Source organism: Chlamydotis macqueenii, chromosome 4 (assembly GCF_036417535.1).
Source record: "Chlamydotis macqueenii isolate bChlMac1 chromosome 4, bChlMac1.mat, whole genome shotgun sequence".
Lineage (NCBI taxonomy): Eukaryota > Metazoa > Chordata > Aves > Otidiformes > Otididae > Chlamydotis > Chlamydotis macqueenii.
This window is the reverse complement of record NC_141559.1, coordinates 4939293-4962863: the sequence shown is the minus strand read 5'-3', so window position 1 is coordinate 4962863 and position 23571 is coordinate 4939293. Positions and strand designations below refer to the sequence as shown.

Sequence of the window (23571 nt, the reverse complement as noted above, 5' to 3'; positions counted from 1 at the left end):
CTCCGTGCCACCGGCAGGGTTTCCGACCCTCGTGGCTTCCTAAGGCCGCATCCCAGGAAAGGAGTTCATACAGCCACGGCAAACCAGAGCTTACCGACTCTGCTCAGGACAAACACTTCAACCAAAGCGCGTGACACTGCTACTATGGCTTCCCACCGCCATCTGACAAGCCAGCAACAATTTCCTTAGAAAAGTATTTTCTGTACAGCAAGGGAGGAGACAGCGCTCTACAGCGCCCTGCATTCCAGAGAATGAGGGACATGCATAAATGCTGCAGACATCAGTAGTTTATTGGTACGTTTAGTCAAAACACATTCAGAATGGAAACGTAAAAGTAAAAATACTTTCCACCTGCAACAATTAAACTAGAATCTACGAGCATATAATGCTTGACACGTTACAGCAATAAAGATGGTAATCCACTGCCTTGTATACCGACTAAAGCCGAGATGGTCAGCCGAGCTGGCTGAAATAGAACCGTAATGACAAAATCCTCCCACACCATCCACGAATCAGCAACTAACAGTCATGGTCGGTGAATCCCCTCCTTCGCTCCGAGAGGTACGTTTACTGTCGAGAGGGTTGAGAACAGGAAAGAGTCCACAGCACAGCAGGTGAGCTATCACCATGTAAACTTCTCTGGATGACGTTCCCAGGGTTGTTCACGTCACTTAAACAAGAAGCAAGCCAGCAAGCGGAATGGCTCAGTAGCTCTTGTTATACTCCGTTTTTTGTCGTTGAGATTCTTCCCGGTGCCGTTTGCCATACAAATGAATTAGGTGGCAGCAAAACACCACAGCGCTACAAAAGGGTAAAAAAAAAAAAAAAAAAGGGGCTACACAAAACACAGTGGTGGCAAACTGCTAGCTGATGACAGCACTTTGTCCGAAGGTTTCAAAGCTAAGTAGTGGTGTTGTGTGGCGAGCAGTTCAAGTACTACAGATTTCCAGGTATCAGCTGAAAATTCAAGACCTTCAACAGAAATCAAAAATACGACAATGGAAACTGGAAGAAATGTGCCCAGAAAAAAAGTGTATGAAAATAGTGCAAGGCTTACCATCGAACACAGAAGACCTCGAGCCTGGGAGAAAACAGACGGATGCCACTTCACTTTGCCTAACGCATCAGAAAAATATGTGCAAAATCTTCCACCTCACTCCGGACCAGCAAAAGCTTGCGGAATCCAGAGACAGATTGCTATGATGCCCTATCTGCTTTTGCTTCAAATCGCCATTATTTAATTTGAGGTCTTCCACGCTTAGAAGCAGCTTTAAGTGGTCACGCTTTCGCACGGACGCACACACAAACACAGCTCCCTCTTTCGCTCCTGGCGCCTCGGAGCCGGGCGCCTGCTGCACGCCCTGGCATCGAGCCCACCTTGACCGTCTGCCGCAGCTGCAGTTCACGGGAACGCGCTCCGGAACGCCATCCAGGAGCCGCTGGAAACAGCCACCAGCCAAACGGAAGAGAGGATGTCTCCTTTCTATCCTTCACTCCGGAGCCACGTAAGCGTCAGCTTCAGCTGAGAGTTATGTGCAAAACGAGTAAGAGTTTTTAAAAAAGCACAACTGGAAAATGCAAATACTTAAGAGCTGCTGTTTCGTTCTCCGAAAATTGCAGTATCCTCGTCTGATAGGCTCACCCTCACAAAGGATGCTCCGTTCTACCCATCACGAGCTGGCCAAAAGCGTTCACCGTTCGTGACTGACTTCTGGAATTCACGCCCAAGAGAGATGTTAACGCCGTTTTCTTTAACTTCGACACTGATTAAAGCGAGGAGACAACCTGCAGCCTACTCGGATGCCTTCTTCCTCCCTTCCCCCCCTCTGCAAAAAACCAGGCGAACTTGTTCATTGAAGAGCAAAGTGGATGATAATTTTAGCAACGTTTACTGATTGAAAGATACTGCAATTTTTTTTAATACAATTGTTCAATTCTTTCCTTTAACCGCTCTGCAGCCGATCGGCTTGCAGCACAGTAATTCATACACTGTACTGTACAAAATCACCAGCGAGACTGGAATGATGTATTCATAGAAGGCACCATCATGCTTGTTACATTACCAGAGAACTCAAATACAGTCAAGACAAATTCCACTGTACAACGCTTATCGAAGGGGAGAGGGGAAGGAGGAGTGTGTTGAGCAGCCATCCCTGTACTGAAGAGGGGCAGATAGAAAAAATCTGACGTGAGCTATCAAACTGGTTGCATACTCAGGGCTACGACTTTGAAACTCTGCGTTCTGTTTAGGTTACAGCTAAGTGGATTCCTCCTGGAATAAACGTGTAGTCTCATTAAGGTTTGTGTGTGTACATCTGTTGGTCACAGCAAGCAGATCAGATGCCCGCATCGTTTCACATGCTACTCTGAGTCAGAGCATGAAGGGTTTTTCCTCCGATGCCTCCCGCAGATGTCAATAGAAATGAGTTCAGAGTACCCATTAGTGCATTCTGATGAGTGCGTAAACACGAGTTTGTTTGGAGCCGAGTGTTCTAAGAAGGAAGAAACAAAGGCAAGCTTCTCCAATTGCACAAATTGCACTATCTGTGTTTCCAACAGAAACAGGCAGAAACAGTAACACTTACACAAAATGTGCAGCAGAGGGCTTTGACTGAAAGGACCTGAACTCTACTGGGCACGTCCTTTAGTTCACTTTTGTTGCAGATAGTTAACCGGTCTTTTTTTTTTTCTTTTTTCTCTTTTTTTTTTTTTTAATTTTTTTTTTTTTTCCCAGTCCTCAATTCTCCAAGTCTACATTTATAAATTAAGTGTGACTCCTGTTGTGAAACTGGGGGAAGAACGTCCACCTCAATTTAAACTGGAAACCAAAGGATGCTTTCACATCAAAGAAATGATCAGAAGGGCTGTGTCACATTCCAAAGCCAAAAAAAATTAACAAGAATGCAAACACGATGGATAATGTACCACTGCCAAGACTGTCTGCCCACAGTGGAGATCTCAGCGACGCTGTCCAGTGAAACGGCCTTCCATTTGCCCGGTTCCTCGCCCGGAGCCAAGTTTCTGTGCCATGCCACCTCTGGGAGGGGGTCCTCTTCCGTCGCGGTCTCGCATCATGCCACCACCCACTATTCCACGGGGGCCCCCAGGGCCTCTATCATTGCGACGAATATCCCTACGGTCGTCGCCTCCACCTCGGGTCTCTCTTTCACGAGCGGCTCTTGTTTTTTTCTCTTCTACGTTCAAGCGCACCTCACCCCGGAACATAATGGGCTTACAGGGAAAAGTTTTCAAGGCACAGTTAGTCACCATTACACAAGGCATATGAAAACACTGCATTCCCAGCACGCCTCCGCCTACCTTCACGCGGATGCCAAAGACAAAAATTTACTGCTAACGGTTCCCTGCAGCACACAACCTTCGCCCTAGAGGTCTACGCTAAATGGAACAGCATCTTTAAATTCATTTGGCATGCAAGGAATTAAAATGTCGTTCTCAAGTAAGGACAGGGTTGTCTTTAGTCTCCTCACTGCCGGCTTCAGCCTTTTCACTTCAGGGCTAAAATTCCTGAAGAATTGCTCTGCCAGGTCTCACTCCCACATACTAGAAATGACAACTGCTGCTTTCTCCTCTCACGTTCCTCAAGTCACAACTGCAAATAACCTTGCTCCTTATTCTCAGCCCCAGGACGCTGCATTCAGAGATCCACGTGATGCTATTTAAAAGGTTACGCACTTTCAGCTTAAAAGGATCTCCCAAAGTAAGTGCTGAGCTCCATGCGGTGTCTATGCGCAAAGGTAAAAACCTCAATTTGCTGTCACAGGGTTTGAGGACCGGCGGCATAGCTTTGGTAAGCTACAGAACACTCCTCATAAAACCAGCGTGCCAAAACTATATTTTTCTTACAACTGCTGTTTACGAATGAACGCTAGAAACAGCAGCAACGCCAGCTGGGACGCCCCCCACTACTTTGGGTTTAAGGCATTCAGTACCCCCTTTGAAGGCCATTCCGTGCCAATACTTACTTTTGCAACTAAAATTCGCTGGACCGGCTCAGAATCGTCGAATACCACGAAACCAAAATTAGGCAGTTTTCCTCCCACTCCTTTAGTATTTATGCGAAGCTCCACCACATTTCCGAAGCCTAGGAAAGCAGAAGGGAAAAGCCACGTTATCGACAACCACAATGCCAGCTCTCCCAGCCCTCCGCTTGCTCCAGACAACACCTGTACATCATGGAAAAGTTCCCCTGTGCGGCCCCAAGGGAACGTTACGTGACTTTTCAACGCGGTTTTTCTTCTTAATTTCTGCAGCTGAAATTGCTACTTACTCATGAAGAACTCCTTCAGCTCGCTTTCATCGATATCATGCGGCAAGTTCCCAACAAAGAGCTGGTGGCTATCTGGATAGCGAATTATTCGACGATTATCCGACTCATTCTGTTCCATGTCCCCTCTCCCTGTCGCCAAGAGAAAGGAGAAGGTAGAACCGCTGAGGTTAGCAGATGAGAGTTCCTCGTGTTCTCTCCAGCTCAGCCCAAGTACGAGCATGCTTTGCAGCACGCAAGATCTTTCCCGGTAGCTCTCTACAAGATCACTGCCTGCCCCGCAGCATAACAGCAGCACCCTGTGACCCCTTTTGTACCTGAAGTCTTACAGCGTAGCTATGTACCCCTTGCTCTCCTCAGCTTCTCCTACAAGTCCATTTACCATTTACAGCAAGCTTGCGAGCTCATTTGGAAGGCTTCATCGAGCAGATCAAACAGCTCGCCGACTTCCTTTGGAAATAAGGCCGTCGGGCTGAAGCTCTACCATTTGGCCAGCCGAGATTTTGGCTTTTTCTCCCTTGCCTCTGCTACCTTCCAGTGTAAGATCAGAATTGAACGCTTTCTGTACAACTTGCACTATATTCAGGAATAGCAGAAATGCAGATTTGCAACTGGATTTCGCCACAAGTTGCAGCTTGGAACTCGTGACTTATTTTCACACTGAGGCAAGACGATGAACCGATCAACATCCTGTAGCTCTGGCTCTTTGACTAGATAGCTTTTGCTCAGCGCTGCGCAGAGGTCTGCCAAGCGACCCGGCTGGACTGATGAACGCACCTCAGAAGGCTTTCACCTCTCAACACCGCTTCTGACAACTGTCAAGTAAGTGGCATGTTTTCTAGCCAGACCATCCGAGAGATTTGGACACTCCATATGTGTGAGAGCTGGCTGCTCATAAACCAAGATAAACGTGGGGCAGCCAAACCGAGAATGGTATTCTAGACAATTACACAGGATGGAAAAATATGTGTAAAATTATTAACTGACTGAGGCTGACACGGTGGGAAGGTTTTCTTCCAAAATAAAGAGCAACAACAGGTATTTAAGAGATCTCACTTCCAAGGTTCAGCAAAATTAGATAAGAACCATTCAGATGCCCATACCAGCTTTTCAGAACTGCGTCACGTCACATGAAAAGTACTCGAGCATCTAAGCGAGCGGCCTGACTACTAAAAAACACTTCAACAAAACAGAAGCTTAGAAATAATGGCTGATCCCTGCAACAGCTCATCACCAGCGTGGACTCTAAACCATATTCCCTTATTTCCAGTTGAAGGCAGTAGGAACAGACAGGTCGTTATCAGCCAAATACAACACAGGTACAGACCAGACCCATCAAGGAGACGCCTCTCATTAGCAGTCCCGAGCAGACACACAAGCCGATCCACGTTACCTGGTCGAGGTCCTCGGGGTGGAAAACCTGGTCTTTCCCTGGGACGCTGTTCACGTACACGAGGAGGTTGAGACTGCGCTTCAGGTTTAGTTTCAACTCTTGGCTAAAAGAGGAGGAGAATACGCATTATTAAACACCGGCCCAGTAAAAAAACCCAAAAAACCCAAACTCACCAAACAAAAAAAACCCCACAACACAAGACATAGGTAAGTGGCATGCAACAAAATGAACTCCAGAAGATAAACATCCATGTCAATGTGTTTGGGAATATATTTTTTCACCTCTATAAATTCCTCTGTACCAATCCAGGACTGCAGTGTTCAGTTATCTCTGGTAAAAGGTGCAAAGCAAACATCTCTCAACCAGAGCGTCTCCCCAAAACATGGCTATGGCGAATTTTCCATGTTTGACCAGGCACTGATACCCCAACGCTCCGTTATTCACGAGTTCCTCAACCTGACTAAAAACCCCACATAGATGAAACAAAGCTTCCTCATGCCAAGCTCCAACTTCACAGATTAGGAGGTAGTCTGAGATGAAGACGAACACATGGGCAAATCACATTTTCTGTCTGAGTCCCTGAGGAATTACTTTCCTTGAGTGCAGAAAACTATGAGGAAATTATGAAGAAGAAAGAGGAGAACAAAACAAAAGCCCTCAGAAGTGTAAAAAGTATTTCTGATACAAGAAAGCCACTTGAAACAAGAATTTCTACAGACTACCTGCTGAGAATATTCTTCAACTTTCCCGATGTCAAGACGATGATGCTGAAAGTACACCCTTCATAATCTCAGGAACTAGAACACCTATTCCACTTTTTGCAAACAAAAAATCCTTTTAAAGATAATTTCAGAAAAAGAGACAGAACAATAAAAAATATTTCTACAAAGACTGTTGTTTGCTGAAGCCATTTCCAACATTTTTTAAATTCGGTTTTCTGCACAACAGTCCAGCAGCTGCTGCTGTGCTGGGTTCTTATCTTAGAAAAACAAAGTTATGCTTCGGAGCATGAAGAAGAAAACTAGCTTCTGAGGAAGGTTAAACACAAGGACAAAGGCTATAGGCCCAGACTGCTGCAGAGAAGTAGTTTATGTTCAACATCTCCCTTATTTTCCTTTGAGAACTCGAGACAGCTGATGGCTCCAGCCAGAGAGTACCTCCCAGGGGTGAAAAGAACATATTTTACACAAAACACGCAGGTATTTTGCAAGAAATCTAAGTTTTGGACTTCCTACCGCTCATGCTCTACCCAAGCTAGGCATTAGCTTGTCCTTCCAGCATTTCTAGGACCATTTTTTCCATTCCAAGAATAAGCTAGAACTATCAGTTTTCCTGTTAAATCTCTTTTTGTTGTATATACCTGCTCGTGGGCCACTGGAGCTGCCCTGCCACCTTCTACTCACACATCTTTACTGCATTATAAATTACACCTCAAAAGCAAAACTCAATACATTCAGACTGGTTCAACTGTATTTTTTAAATCTTACCAGGCTTAAAATTTCTCTGAGTGACATGTCTGCCACAATCAAAACGTATGCATGCAAAGAACCAATTAGCCAAGTAAACAAACAAGAAACCACACTTCCCATGAAACAAAAGGAAAAAACCCACATCATTTCACCAGAATTGCAGCAGCTTAGATGCACACCTCAGGTAGCTACCACACAGCTTACTAAAGGCACTCCTCAATCACTTCCACAACAGCGCTCTAGATTATAGAAGAGTCTATCCAGAGTCCAAACAGATTTAAGTGGTGAGAGAATGCAGCGTCTATAAACAGATCTTTCCCTGAGTTCACCCCTTCCAAGCCAAAAGACAATGGTTAGGGAGCAGCCTGCCTGCCTCCGCCTCACGGACACCCCTACGACAGCGACGTGTTAATGCAAATAGGAGGGCAGAACATCGAAAAGCCTCGAAAGGGAAGGCCTGATTTATCAGCGTAGGCAGTATGATTTCTAATCGCCCACAAGAAGAAAAAGAGTGAGAAATGCTGACCTGTTTAACTGCACAGCTGTAAATAAAGAGGAACTGAACTGGCCTACATTCAAAACAGTACGTGTGCAGTCCTTTGAGGGGTTCTGAGTTAACAGCACAGAGGCTGTATTTTTAACTTGATAAAAGATGGGGAAAAGCTCGAATGATGCAGAGGAAGGAATGAGGAGGACAGTTAACAGGTGCTTTGCAGCATCACTGGTGCTGGCTAGGACAGCATCCCAAAGGAGCCACCTACCCACCAGTGCCACCTACTGCCCTGGTTTGCATGCACAGAACCTGGCATTAACGAATCCAAGAGAACAGGAAAAAGCCGCTCCTGGTCCGTAGCTCCTTGTTGAAATTGTTCAGGTGCCAACTGAAAAGTGTGCAAGAAAAGTAGCTAAGAACTGACTAGTTCTGTCTCCAAAAGAGCTGAGAGCTGAAATTCTTGTCGCTTCAGTAGTGTTCACAAACTTCCACACAGAATTACTTAAACCTGAAGTCTCAGCACAAGTAATCTAAAAGGCAGAAAACATGACAAGCTGCAGAGGCAACACAAAAGAGCTTAGGGGGACATCTACATGCTATATTCTGCCCTCCTGTACAGATAATTTTAAATTATTTTTGCAGTCATATTACAAAAATCCACCCTCTCTATGGCAAATAAACCAAAACCATTTTTGGTTTTGCATAAGGAAAATGTATTCTGTGCCAGAAACACCAGAGTTTTTACAGCTCAGATACCACCTAAATGCTCAAAGCCCGGCAGAAGCTGATGAGTACAGCAGGCTGCCCAACTCCGTACATAGCCATTATCTGATCTCCATGACAGCTCTGTCAGAAGCCACACCATACAAGGGGCTGTCTTTTTGTTGGCGGTTTTTTTTTTCTATTTTCTTTTTTAACATGCATTTGGCTGAAGGGCAATCCTAGATAGGTTCCTCTCTGTCAGTAAAAGCAGAAAAGAAACCAGTGCAAAAACAAGAGCTGCAATAATCCAGCTGCTCTACTGAAAACTGCCTGTTAAAAACATCAGACACAAGCTACCAGACGACAGTGCTTTGGTACGCAGCGTCAGGAGAAGTTAAAGCACACATTTTCCAGTTTGAGGCTTTTTATGTACATAGAGGCAGCTGAACTGAGAGTCTCAGAGCAGCTTGGCATGTGCAGGACATGAGCTATCACCCGGTCAAACTTTCTTTCCTCTTTCCCCTCCTCACCCAGTCAACCTAGGAATGGGAAGACAGCATTGTCCTGGCAAGGAAATGTGAGTCCTTCCATTCCTCACACAGTCATAAGTTGGTACAGGGTTCTGTGACAAGTTAATTACAAACGGATAACAAAATCCAGTGTATTTCTGTAGATACGAGCCTTACGCCGCCAGCCCTTTTTACCGTTAGGGCGCTTCCGCCAATGAAAAACCCCTTTCAAACACACTTCAGAAAACTACTATTTTGTGGGGAGTTGGTTTTTTGTTTTGTTTTGTTTTGTTTTGTTTTCCCTTGTAAGCCAAATCATATCCCGTGAAGACAGGTTGAAAAAATTTCAGTAGTGATTTCCTGTTTCCACATGAACAGATTTTAACGTCACCATCACCCAAATTTAGGTCTACGTGCCTTCGCTTGAGACAAGAAGGTGAGTGCATTAACATTTAAGACACAATTAATTTGTGCAATTTAAGTCAAACAAACGGATCCGTTAATTTAAAAACCTGAAGCAGTTGGCAGAAGTAATGAGACAATCCAAGTGTTCACAGATGGGTTACCTGTGAGACTGGTGCTTTAACATGGGGTGGAATTCCAGAGGAAGAAACAGTACCACTAGGAGGCAGGTTTTTACTGGTCACTGAAGCCCAAGAGAAAGCCTGCAGGAAATGCAACAAACCTAGGCTACTAATCATGACAAACCACTGACATTCCTACAGGGAAACTCGTCTGCTGAAAATACACTTTCGGTTCACATCTGACTATTAAATCATTGTTGTGCAAGCATTACAACGAAGGTACAGAAGGATTTGCAGTTCTAGTCGGCTGTGGACTCCAACGGCGTGGAGCAAGCGTGTACCGTGCCCACTATCACCACTTGAGTGAGCCCAGTTCCCTCAGCATCCCCAGATCACTGCTTTCCATGATGCAACCAAACCGAGGACTGAAACCCCTGTAGCGTTAAGTGGCTTCTGCACAAAGAAAGGAAGCGGACACCAGAAGTTCGAAGTAAAAATGGAAAAGAGAAAAAAGATCGAAAAAAAAAAAAATGCGGGAGACACGCTGGAGCTAGAAAATGACCTCTTCTCCAGGTTTCACCGGTTCCTCCCATCTCTTTCAAACTACCTAAGTGTAACCAAACCAGATGACGCACGGGGTGCACAGTGGTTTTTAAGATTAGGCATCCTGCCTCTAAGGGAGACAGTCGATGCCCCCATACTGATTTTGAAGCTATACTGCCAGCAATTTTGCAAGTGTGAATACATTACGGTTTTGTTCAAGGAAGAGCAGTGGTTCCCCTCGTATGAGATTTCTGGTGGTGGTAGCTTGAGGTGTTTTCTTAACATATATTAACTGCACTTTTATAAACGTCTACACATGCATAAAACCACGCACACACACTTCACAAGCAGAGGATTAAGTTTATGATAGGTGACTTGAGCAATGCTTAAAAAGAACATTATTTCCTCTTTTCGTGAAACTTTGCATTTTTACAAGTTCAAGGTTCAAGTCTAGCTGTTCATACAGCATGACACTGAAAAGAGGTATCAGTCTGGCCACTCAAAAAGTTCAAACTCAAATCTTCTGGTTTACCATCTGCACCTAGAAGCACACATATGACTTTTAACCAACCTTTGGTGGTTCTTGCGGTAGTGAAACGGGTTCTACAGGAGGTGGAGATGGAGACTTCTCTTCTAGCTCCTCAAGGGTCTTCTCTTCTACTTCAGCTTTCAGCTCCTCAGTTTTTGTTTCAGCTTCCAATTCTGGCTCAGGTTCATGAGATGATTCTTCCAGGGCCTCCTCTATCCCATTGCTACAATGATCAAATGCATTTTATGCACCTTATCAATTCCTTCGTATTTTAGGACTTTTTTTAGCTATGCTATGGTAACTATGTATAAAAAAAGCAATAAATGAAGGCAATTTTGGAATGAAACATGCAGCTTATTTACAAAAATGCCATACAAACTCCTCACTAAAGGAGTTGTGAGTCTTGTTTACTGACAATCACACGCAAGTTCTTCTCTACTGTGTGTGTTTGAAATGTAAAGAATCTGAAGTTCTTCGCTTGTCCCTTCAGCCACCCCAAAGGCTTACCAAGTTGCAAAAACTTCTGCCTAGGCAGCTCCTGTCATATGTTAGCGTATGCCTAAATGACTATCTGACGAATGCTGCCCTTGCAACTTCTGTCCAATTGGCAGAGTAACCCAAAACCGAGACTGGACTTAATGCTTTTAGGCATCAAAAACGTCTTGCATTATCTTGAGCAAGTCACTGCCAGAATTCCAGCAGACTCCTCTCTTCCATAAGGTTTTTCATGAAAAGCATTATGTGACTAGCATTTAGCATTATCACTGATGCATTTAACAGACTTCATCTAGCGATGTCGTAAATGCTTTTTTTTTTTTAAAACAGGAAACCAGGAAGTAAGTTCTGACCCTTTAAAAGGCACTCCTGTGTTTCCAAAAAAGCACAGGGTTTTGGTGTTGTTTGTTTCTTTGTGTTTGTATTTTTTGTTTGTCTGCTTGTTTTTTTTAATAAAATGTATTTTTCTTAAAAACAAAAAGAGAGTTTTTTCCTTAATCTTGTTTAGATTTTAGGATGCTGAGGACAGAGACCTGTTCTTCCAGTACGGCTGTACAGCAGCTTCTCAAAAAGTAGGCCTTCCTCTGAGTTTCAAGCGCTACCCTGTTCACCCATCCGTTCACACAAATTACATCATATCAACTCACTGTTATAAGTTTATATAACAAAGACTCCGTTTACTGTGTACATAAATACGGTTGCTACCTTTTCAGCTCACATTTGAAACCAGAAGTGGAAATAACCAACAAACATAAGAACTCGCCCCACTTCCTCTCTCCATTCCAGACGCAGTGTTTCTAAATGTTAACCTAACACAGATCCGTATCAAGTTAAGTGTAGTTTCCTAAACTGCCTGTTAAACCACATCCAGAATCCAAAGCCAAAGGAATTCTGTCATTTCTATTAAAAAAGCAACTTCACATAATAAAATGGACTTCTTACGTTACAGGATGGTTTTCATAGTAAGTACTGCTCGCATTCTCTTGCACAGGTTCAGGCGACGGTTGTCTTTCCTCCTGCTCCTCTTCTACCTCTTCCTCAGACTCTGACACGAAAAGAAAAATTTCCTTAAACATCTCTGCAAGCGTACACAGGCCATACTTAAAATAAAAGCCTATTAAACCAGTAGTAATAAAAATAATGCTTCACTAACAAAATAGGGCAACATTAGCTGCAAGAAAAGACAGAAGACACTTCCACTTGTTCAAGAGGCTTTGTTTCTCACTAGTTTCACAAAGAGGAGAAACTAGAGACATATTACTGCTAAGAAGTTCTGGGAGGAGAACTCGAAGGTTTTTTCAGGCAGCAGATGTTTTTCATATGGTGGCAGTAAAAGAGAACGACTGCGCTATTAGCTCATAAATCTCATACCTAAAACTAAGAAGATTAACGTCAAATATAAGGATTATTGCCTAAGATGCTTTGTTCCACAGAACTGAGATAAAAAAATGCCAGAAATTATCCAGCGAACATATGTACATACATTCTGGCTGTACTCTGATTTGCTTTGCCTCAGTGAACAGAGGAGAAAAAAAAACCCAACACCCAGGTCAAGTTCAGCCCCTAAATAGAAATGAATTACTGAATGTGATGATGAAAGTGAACTATGTGTCATATTTGAAAAGACAATTACATTTTTTCTTCAAATCGCTTTACCTAAAAATTCAACTGACCAGAGAAATCAAGTCTACCTGATGAAACCAGTGGCAGCCGAAGTGCCATTGCTCATTATTTCCATTCTTTGCCAAGCCTCACCCACCCTGAGCCAGTTCAGCCCTTCAAGGAATAAGGCACTACTATTGGACCTTCATTTTACAGAGTATTTTGGACCAGCAGACAGTTCCAGCAACATAACCTACACTCCCTGCCTCAGCCCCCTCCCAAATTACTTCACTCCATGAGAATGCAACACAGTTCGCATCTCTCCATCTCCTTTACGCACTCCTGAAAGCTCTGCACGCATGCTAGAGGAACAACAACAAGATAAACTCTGCGTGTGCAGTTCTCACCTTCATCAAGTTCTCCTTCTGAATCCCCAAACACTTCATCTTCGTATCTGAAGATATCATTGTGGACATAGAACTTGTTTGGAACAGAACCCTGTAAAAAGAGCAACATGCATTTTTTTGCATATACGATCCATTAGCAGTCAACAACAAGGACGGATTAGTGATACAAGCTTTGGGGTACACACCCACGTTTTGGATTAGGACTAGTTCATTAAAGCCATTTTCCAGGTGGTACTTCTCTAAGCAAACAATTGAACAGTAACTTTAATCAACTGAAAAGGGAAGTTTCAAGCAGAAAAAACCCCTCATTTTTGCTAAGTCACAGTAATCATAGGTTCTAACTAAACATAAAGTCCCTCGGTTTCATCAAGGAAATCAAGGACTTTGAATTCTCCCTATTACGAAAACTTTGCAATAAAAAACCAGAATGAACTTTCACAGAGTGACTGTATGCTTCTAGCATTGCATAGGGAAACAACAAAGAAATTCAACAAGACTCTAATACATTAATCACCAACCACGCCATATCTTGTGATGAAGTGAGGGGAAAGCAGTAAAAAGCACACAAGACACCCTTTACCTTTACACAGCTCTGCTCTTGCTAAGAGCTAATTTGAGCAGTAACTTGCGCAGCATCAACCCATGCTCACATTCGCAGCAGACTTAAAGAAACTACAGAACTACACTAGAGACTTGATCTGCAGGACTCAGCTTATTTAGTGACAGCTTCTGGGCCAAGCTCTACAAGCCAGATCGTATCTTTTGCCCTGGTACGACAAATGGCAGCTACAGCTCAGGTACCCATCATCAATATTTGACGTTAAACACATTCTTACATATACTTACTTCTGGAGCAAGCACAAAAGTCTGCATGAACTTCCTCATGGGCTGCCCATTGTTTGACAGCTCTCCCATGACTTGCACGACCACCCCGTCGCTCAGAGTAGCATGAGCATCCACATGGCGAATCTTGGTGTGGCATTCGCTGAACTGTAGTGACATCACCTTCTTGTGTATCTCCTAGAAACAGAGAGTTACATTTTAGCTACAGTGAGTTTTGTACAGAGCTTTACACCTTTTAAATACCTGAGTCTGAACTAACACAAAGATGTACCCCACTGAAGCTCAAAAGGTAAATACAAGAACAAAGAAGTGTGTTTCACTGAGAACAGTCTCAGCTAATCTAACTTTTATTCTCAAGTTTTCCACCAGGATTCAAATTCTTCTCAGAACAGTCTTAATAGCGTGCAACTTGCTATCCAGTTTTTCCAGCTGTACTCCAACATATGACATATTTTAAGGCTTTCTCTTTCTAAAAAGCCCTGTGAGGGGTACAGGATTTATTTTGCATTTAAAAAAAACCACAAAACAAATCACAACCCCCTCTAAACAAAAACCCCCAACCCTCTATGCATCCACAAAGTACCCGAATGTCACAGGAGTGGGTAATGTCTGCACTGCCAAGACTTCCGTGCTGCCAAATCAGGTTCTGCTGGTGAAAGGAGAAGAAACCAACCCTGCCCTGAGCTGAAAGCCACACTGCTCAAAGATGTGGCTACCACATGAACAGATGCCCCTACATGATAAACATTATTCTGATAAAGAGTCACAACCAAAGCCAAAACTTGTGTTTCCTGGACTTACTTCACCTCTTCAAAAGTTATCTTCCACCTCAAGAAAACTCCACTCACAGAAGAATTTGGTAACATACAGAATTCCACATAGCTCACAAAAATCAAAGTAACCTTCCCAAGGAACCACTTCTAACTGAAATAAGATAGACCAACACGGCAAGTCTAACTGTTCATCTTGATTTTTTTCCCATTCTAAATATATTTTCCGCAGTCCAGACACAAAGCTGATGTATCAAACACAACTCACAGTAAAAGCAGCAACAATCAAAAAAACACAAGCCACCAAATTCCTATCTGCCTCTGAACAGGCGGTAGTATCACAATGTTATTTACCAGATAAGAAAGTCAAAGTAATTGGTAAAGAGAAAGACTGATATATACAGTAAGTTCTGAACATTAATGAGGACTACAGGACCGATTTTGATACGCACAGCTTGACCATACACTGCTTCTTGCGGTTTCCCACTGGCGTCCAGTCCTCCATGGACATAAGAAGAATTCCTGCCATAAAACCTGCAAGTGAAGAGACGTAAAGGTCATACCCATGAAAAAACACAACCAAATCCAACAAATATTTTAGCAAAGAGTTGCAGAGCCCAATGCATCAGGAATTTCAGCACAAACAGAAATACTAGATATATTTTCCACTTCTGAGGCTCCTAGAATTCAGGAGCAAACAAGCTTAATATTGAGTATTCCAGTTTGCCCAGTATATAAGGCAAGCTCCTAAACGAACCTCAGTCTTCCTCTTGCTTCCCTTAAGCAAGGTGCCCATTTGGGCTTGAAGGTTCCCCAATTTCCAAATCATCCGCCTGTGTTAAAACCTTAGGGGTGATTGCCATGAGGTCTGAATGCTAACACCTGCCCTACTTCTTAGAAGATACCATTATTATCCACCTCATACTGGATATATGAAATAAAATTTTCATTAAGTACTTCTATAACCTCACTGGCATACGGATTAGCGAGGATACGAACACTTCTCTCCAGTCAAACCAGCCAGTGCAGACGTCAGTGGGCTGTATGCAGCCAATCACAATCAGAAAAAGAAGGAAGGAAAAAAAAGGGGGGGAAACGAAAAAAAAAAGAGGGAAGAAACACATTCAGAGTACCACTTAAACAGTGGACACAGGTGAAAAAAACCAAGCCTACTGTGTTTTCCTCCTACCTTGTACAAGCCACGACACTTATACTTAAATCTCCAATCATAATCTGGACAAAAACTTGTGAGAGGCAATGCAAAATATCGTATCCTGAAATAATCAGGATGCTTGTCTTAGGTACCGAATGCAAGCGCTTCCTCTGCCATTTTATGTCCTTTTCTTTTCCGTCTTTTTAGACAAGTGTTTCTGGAATATGTCCACATTACCATTTTATCAGCTGAGAAGCAGCTCGCTTTTCCACTTAGGAAATGCCTCGATAACATGCCATACATCCATAGCATCAGACTTGGTCCTAGAGCCTAACGAGCTTTCCGTAAGATGAAATAGTCTTCCAAGCGCCCCAAAGTGAGCCAGGTCCGTTTCCGCCCATACTCAGAAATGAATGTTTATCTGATGTACAATGAGCAGTACACACTTAGGTTCAACAACACGAGTCACTTGGTGTGTGAAAGCGTTACCTGTGCAGGAAGTCAGGAGCTTTATTTAGCAGAGTGTAGTACTGTCTCACGAACTCCCGCCCTACGAGCAGGGGACTTGGCTTCTCCATCACCATTTCTTTGGTACACAGTGTCAAATGCTGCAATTAAAAAGATTCATGTTAGCTTGAAGACAGCCCTATACATCGCAACTTCCTCATAGAAGAATAGGCATAACGATATTAGAATTGAAACAATGATGTGAACGGGAACTTAGTTCACACAGAACTACTCCAGCGGTTCAGGATGCTCTCCCCCACCTCCTTCGAGCGCATAAAAATATTTCAGTCACTTCAACAAAGAGGAAACAGTGGAAACCAAGTCCCTTACAGGACACGTGCCTTAAAAAAAGCCAAACAAAAGCCCTGTTAAAATGTCTAGCACCATTTATTTAACCCTTTGGCAATAAACTGATGAAGAATTAAGAAATTAAGTTCAACAGCACTGCAAAACAAGCAGGGATACACTTTTTTAAAGTCAGTCAGTAACATTCCCTTATCTCAAAGCACATCTGCTTCAAAAGGCTTGGAGGTAAATCAGAAAGCTTATTTTAGGATTATCCAAAACTGTTATTATAACCTTCCAAGACTCTGAAACACAGTATTACTTATGACTCATGGGAAGCCCCAGGGGAAGTAATTTTGATACTCAGACCCCCACCAAATGTTAAGAACACTAAGGGACATCAAAGGCCCTGAGCATGTTCCAAGTGGGAACCTCCAAAGAAACAACGACTGAGCAATTTGGGGATCCTCCTAACATGACTCATACTACAGCAACAGCAGACACATGAGAATTTGACTTAGAAACCAACCTTAAAAGAACAAGGATTTCAGTTTCTACAGGTGAGGCTATTGGTTTTTTTTGCTGCCTTGCCCCACAGTCAGATGATGAACACAAAACCGGTGACACGATCTTCACCACAAGCACTTGTGAGAACACACAGGGACCAAGCTTCATCACAATTTTTTTTGAAGAAGTTATTAAAAAGCAATCATAGCCAGCATATATTCTTATGAATATAGCAATAAGCAAAGTACGTATGTTAACAAATCGCTGGCATACCACAAGGAACACCGAAAATGCCTCTGGGTACAAAATACAATAATCTGTGACAAAGTCATTACACTACATGAGATCTGTATCACACTAGATCTTTCCTTCCCTGGAAGCAGTCCTATTTCAGGAAAGGCCACTGAAACCTTTCAGAAAATCTGAGAAAGGCAAGTACGTAATAACCATACAGAGCCAGTTCCTCCCTAACGGCCTGAAACAGAAGTTGGTTTACAAGAGATGAGAATCTCCACGTGTCCCAATTAGTATAGCACCTCCTTAAAGTCAGGGCCTGACTCTTAGCAGGCCTGAGGGATTTGGAGGTAAAGGCACCAGTGAAACTTAAAACAAAAGCCAAGGCATTGGCACTAACATTCTCAATAGTCCGGTATCTCCATGTTTTACCAGGCAGTAACGGAAGCCCCACAGATACACATACTCTGTAGAGGCTATTTTTCCAGTTTTCAATGGCAAGGAGTAACGGGCTAAGGAAGAAGGACCTGAGCACTCTTCTCACTTGAATAAAAAGAATCACATTCTTAGATCAGCCTGAGCAGCCACCGAGAAAGTGTCTTAATGAGGACTCATTGCTCCAGGCACTCGCGTACATACTAGTAGGAACCAAAACTACTAAAACTGAGATAGCAAACACCAGAAATCAAATAAATTTATTTGCTAGTTTCTTTATGGTGCAACTGTATTCTTTAAGAACCCTCCTCCATCAGGCACGCTGACAAAAGCCATAAATCACACTGACGGGGGAACACGAATACCCACTCAATTGCTGCTTGTCCACAGGTAACCCTGCCTGCATCAAGACGACATAACAATTAATCGCCAGGATTTAATTTCCATCCCATTCATTCAGTACTTCTGGTTCCTGTGCTGCCAGGAAGGCACGCCGGATTTGTAGCACATTTGTGAACCAAGGAGAACCGGCAGCCACGCGATGCATGTCATAATAGACTCGCAAGCTGGAGGACTAAAGGAAACATGGAATCTCCTTCTTCTCCAGACAAGGCTCAGAGGTATGGGAGCCAGAGGAATCTACCTGAGGGACCAGCCTCCCAAACCAAAGGAACGTGCACACACACCAGTGCAATACTTCTTGCAACTTCAATTGGCATGATTCAAGCTCAAAAAAACTCAACAACAACTTAAGTGTACAGGCAGGACTGGATAAGCTTGTCACCGTTACGTCAACCAACCAAGTTCCTATCTCGAGTTATTTCCACGGTCACTTCTTTCAAGAAAACAAAAACTACAGGAGAGTTAGCACAGAACTGAATTATTTGTTATTTGCATGCAAAGATAAGCAAACGAACAAAAGCAGAAAGGATATTTTCCTCCCAAGAGCAACACCAAGAGCAACCGCAGGGTGCTGAAGTCACTAGTAACAGTCATTTAACTTTGTGACAACATCCCAGCTACATTCTGCTAGATTCAGGTACAAGATTGTTACAGACTTTCCTCACCTCTGCGAAAAACAGCTTTCCACGGCAGGATCACGGATGCCAGCCGTGACAAAGAAAGCAAGAAGTTAGGCTTTGCAAGGAGATAAAACCATCAGGGGCTAAAAGGGTGAGATACAGCTCACGCTGGGACGATTGTGCTGAAGTACTTGGGAACCAACCGCTACAGTAATTTCTCAGGTCCACACTGAATTAATAGCGCGCAAATGATTTCAGCCTGTAATCATCTTTACATGTAACACTTTGTTTATTCAGCTGTGTTTATCACTTCTGCAACTAAATAAAAAACAAACGAGCTATCACCCATCGGTTTGCTCAGGAGGGCAGCAGCAATTTGTTTCGGAAGAAGTACTCAAAGCTACTACGCATGGAGCAGTCAAAATGTTCACTGGCATGCATCTTGCTGAATAAGCAGCTCTCAGGCTGGAGAAGCCTTTTTTTTTCCTAAAATACATGTAAGCTTTCTCGTTATTAATTCCCTTATCCTGTAGAAAAGAGAAGTGTCATCTCCAGCAAGGCATTAAGCTACCTGAGGCGATGACTGAGCTACAGAAGGATGGCGCACACGCTCAAATTTAGGTATACAGAGGATAAACTTTGGCACAGAATCTTTGGTTGTGCCAAAAGACGTAGTTCAAAGCCACCTCCATCCTGTTTAAAGACAGACCAACAACAGTGATGCTGCCTGGATGCCTCACCAATTTCATTCAAAGAAAAAAACGCTGAACCCATTTCTGACAGCAGCTCAAGAAAGTGTCATCTGAACTTGAAGACAGCCTTCATCAGGACCAACTTTTAAGCTTTGGGAGGGAGATGCAGGCTTCACCATTTGTTTTATTAAAAAAACTATGAGCAAAGAAAATATTGTTCTTAAATCCACAAGTCTGCAACTTGTGTCCAAGTCACTGATCATATTTGAATATGTCACTTAAACTGAAAACAAAATTGGGCAAAATGCTCTTGCAAATCAGAAAGATGCTCCCCATGCAACGAGCACACAAAGCAGACACCGTGCCACTTCCCACACCACAGGAGCCGAGGGAAAATAGAAAGGAAGGGGAGAGCAGCTTTCACAATCTTGGACAGGTTTCTCCTCAAACCAGATGATCACTTTTAAGCTGTGTTTCCTATGGTAGAGAAGCAAATAGTGCTGCCACGAGCGTGCCCGCTACCACGATCCATTAGCGTGACTGTGAGATCCCACTACTGTAACACATTGTGTGAGCAGCCACAGCTTGAATCAAGCTAAAAAACCGAACGGCCGCTGACGGCCTAGCTGGCACAGCCAGGGCATCTATAACACAGCCCTGCAACGGCTGGCAGGGACTCCACGGTAACGTCAAACAAGCATCGACTGAAATGAAAAAATACCGAAAGAGCAATCGAAAGTGCCAAACAAGCCAGTTCAGTACTGAAACCACCTTCTCTCTTTCGTGCTCCGTGAGGTAAGCCCTCACATCATCCTCCATCTGCACCAGGGGCCAGCAAGCCTCTACAATCTACCAGAATCCCTTTCCCTGATCTGCTACAACCTGAGTTGGCTGAGCCCCAAGGCACAGCATGCAGTTCTTTCAAATCCAGGTGTCCTGCAGGGTTGGGGTTGGGTTTTTTTGAGAGGAGCTTAATGGTACTCTGTATTTCGGGCATGACTGCTATAGGGGACCATCTTCCCAGCAGTTAAGCTGCACCACGGGACAAGAGCAAACAGCCACCCAGTACAACAGCAATAACAATAGCAACTGCAGCCAGTGGCGCCACCCGTTCTGGGGAAGCCACAACGGAAGCCACTGCATCTCTCTCTCTCTCTCTGTCATCATCCAATGCCAGGTTCAGTGCCTTTCTTCTGATAGCTCATCAGATACACCTATTAGTCTGACATATTAGTCTTTTCACATGTTCCTTGAGTTGCAGTGCAGTTCTTCATTTGTCAAATACTCTCAAAAGAAATGACATCCAGTGTCACAACCGCTACTGTAAGAAGGAAGATTCAAGTTCAACACTGTGCCTTAAGATACCGTGTTTCCTCAGCATATTTTCAGCACTGTAAAATATTCTTTAAGTGTGACACTAGATGTATAATTTGAAACCTCAGTTCCAGAAAGAAAAACATTTGATTCATGAAGACACGGGTGGATAAGGATGATCAGCTCATTCTGTTTTCCCATCAGTTAATCTAGAAAAGCTTTTACTCTACTAATGAAAAAATTACATGATAAAGATCAAAATTCCACATGGCAAGCCCACATTGGCCAATTAGAACATTAGGAGAACATCCCAAATGCTAAACCAAGATTACGTCTCTTACAGCCCAGCTACCAGAGACCACGAGGAGAAGGAATCCTTAAGAATGCAGAGGCTTTCCTAGGGCAGGCATGGCCCTGCGGGCATACTTACCATCACAATGAACACAGAATGCCCCGGTAATGGTAAGCACACTGCCTGATAACACCGCTACACCCCCTCAGGAACTCGGGTGTACATAGCAGTGCTTGCACATGATGTCCGCCGCACAGAGTAGGGTGGCACGGCCTATGCTGCAGAGCAACCGTTTCTTCTAAGTTGGTCACTGACCTGCATTCCGCTACTACTCTCTAATTAACAGTGTCCGTAAGAGAAACGAGAAAAAAACCCTGAGATATCTGAGATAGCAGAGAGTGCTTTATACAAAAAATAAATTCTTACTAAGACAGGCTATCTTTCCCCTCTTAGCCCTCCATCCCACTATGGACCAAAGAATACTGTGTGGGTTTGTACGCAGGTTGCGTCTAAGTAGTCTACTGGCACAAGAACGGAGCAAGGAACAGAATAACTTACCTGATCTCTCAATAGATTGAAAATACCTTGGGTATCTTTACACTTCTTTCTGTAGCAAAGCAGAACACTTGCACACTGAACGTGCAATGCCTAGAACATACAGAGGGCTCGGGAATTGCCAAACCAACACGGAAGGCCACCATAACAAAATGGCTGAGTAAGTCTTTCTGGTAGAAGTCAAAGAATCATCTTGTATTCTCTCATTCTCTACTGTGTTAGTTCTTTTACACACTGGTGCTCAGCACCAAGCTCCAGATCCAGGGCCAGCCAAGGAGGTAAGGGGTTTAAAATCTGTGGCGGGGATGCTCCTGTGCACTCACACTGGGACTGCAATGACCTCTACTTTAGCTCTCTCAGGTTAAGGGGAGCAAAAGCCTCACAACAGAAGAGAAATGGGAGAAGCTCAGAGAGGATCTCCTCAGGGTATCCAGATCTGGAGAATAAAAGGTGCTGGTGACAACTTCAGCCACATTCGTGTGACAACAGAGAAGCTCAGGTTGTGAGTGGGGAAAGAGGAAGGGGAGAAAGGCGAGCTCCGCAGAGCTGGGAGAGATCTCGCAGCCAGCGATGCCACCGCAGCGCTGATTGGGAAGGGAACAGAAGAGCTCGCTGGGCCGAGGATGGGAAGCTCGGGCCGGTTCTGCAGCACCACCGGGGAACCCTGCCCGGGCCCGGGCGCTGCCGCCTCTAGAGGCCCCGGCAGAGCAAGGCCCCAGGCCGGCGGGGCCGAACGCCGCAGCGGGCACCGAGCAGCGCGGGGCTCGGGCCGCTACGCCCAAGCAACGGCGGGCGAGGGGGCGCCTTTCCGCCGGGCAGCCCGGGGCGAGGCGGAAGGGCGATCGCGGCAACCGACACGTCGCCAAGGTGAACGGCGAACAAAAGCCGCGGCCCGGGCCCGCCGCCCCCGCGCCACACCGGCCGAGGGGCCGGGCCGGGAGCCAGCGGGCGGGCCCGGCCGCGCCGAAACGGGGCGGGCGGCGAAGGGCAAAGCCGGGCCCCGGAGCGCTGCCGCCCGGCGCGGCGCCGCTCCCCGCAGCCCCGCGACCGTTAAACGGCCACCCCTCCGCCCCCCACCCTCGGCGCGGCGGGGCCTACCGCCGCCATACCCCATCGCTCACCCAGGGAAAAAGTCTCGGTGCGCGGGGCCGGGGCACTTCCCCCCCAGGACCTGCTCGGGGTCGGGCGCGGCGAGCGTGTCCCGCGGCGGGAGCGGGACGGGGCGAAACCGGGCGCGGTGGCGGCGATGTCACGGCCGGGCGGAGGAGGGGCGGCCGGGGCTCCCGTGCGCGCGTGCCTGTGCGTGCGTGCCTGCGCGCCTGCGCGGAGGGAAGGAGCGGGAGGGGCAGCGAGGGGCGGGGCGAAGGGGGTGCGCTTGCGCGGGGCGGGGCTTCCTTCGGGCGGTCTCCGCCAATCCCCGCCGCCGTTCCGCGGTGACGTAAGGCGGAGCGACGCGTGCCCGCCGAGCGGCCGTTAACAGGCGCGGCGCAGCCGTTATAGGGCGGCAGGCGGGGCAGCGCTGGCCTAGTGGGGAAAATGGCGGCGGCGGGGAGCGGAAGCTGCCGCGGAGGCTGCCGCTCTGTTCTTAGGGCGGGAAAGGGGACTTGTGCGCGGCCGGCTCTCTTCTCTCTGCCGTGGGCTGCAGCGGCGGCCGCTGACACCCGTCCGGTTCCGCCCGGTCGGAGCGGGAGCGCCGCTTTGCTGCTGAGGGAGGCCTCCCGCAACCGCAAGTGTCAGGGGTGTGGTCAGCCCTGGTTTAGCTGGGCTGACCGCCGTTTGTAGCTCAGCAAGAAGGCCAGAGTTTGCTGAAACTGGAATACTTTTGAGTTATGCTCTAAAATGATCGGTGATTGCGGGTCAAATACTAAATAATTCCTTCCCAGCGTGACAGAAGCTGCGCCCGGGGGGTTGTTATGTCTCCTGGCTCCATGTAGAAGAGGGCTCTGGTTTGTCCCCTCATCTAAAAAATCCAGTCGTGGAGACATGCATGGTTTTTGCAGCCGGGGCACCC

General features: G+C 45.4%; 1 protein-coding gene across 2 annotated transcripts; it reads right to left on the bottom strand.

Moving 5' to 3' along the window:
* Positions 1-269: 269 nt before the first annotated feature.
* On the bottom strand, positions 270-22864 carry G3BP2 (G3BP stress granule assembly factor 2). 2 transcript variants are annotated; one of them, XM_086746740.1, is made up of 12 exons: positions 22682-22864; positions 16207-16325; positions 15017-15098; positions 13798-13971; positions 12952-13042; positions 11885-11987; positions 10490-10670; positions 9418-9516; positions 5679-5781; positions 4289-4417; positions 3984-4102; positions 270-3231 (listed from the first exon to the last, which is right to left on the bottom strand). In XM_086746740.1, the coding sequence occupies exons 2-12, from the start codon at positions 16299-16301 to the stop codon at positions 2959-2961; spliced, it is 1449 nt and encodes a 482-aa protein (XP_086602866.1). In that variant the 5' UTR covers positions 16302-16325; positions 22682-22864; the 3' UTR covers positions 270-2958. The 2 variants fall into 2 exon arrangements, with proteins under 2 accessions (XP_086602866.1, XP_086602867.1); XM_086746741.1 differs by lacking the exon at positions 9418-9516.
* Positions 22865-23571: the final 707 nt, after the last annotated feature.

Excerpts from the sequence above, each read along its gene's own strand:
- G3BP2 (XM_086746740.1), bottom strand. The coding sequence starts at position 16,301 with ATGGTGATGGAGAAGCCAAGTCCCCTGCTCGTAGGGCGGGAGTTCGTG. Across the intron at positions 13,043-13,797 it reads CTTTTGTGCTTGCTCCAGAA|GGTTCTGTTCCAAACAAGTT; the intron begins GTAAGTATATGT and ends CTCTTTTTACAG. Across the intron at positions 3,232-3,983 it reads AGCGAATTTTAGTTGCAAAA|CCCATTATGTTCCGGGGTGA; the intron begins GTAAGTATTGGC and ends TTTCCCTGTAAG.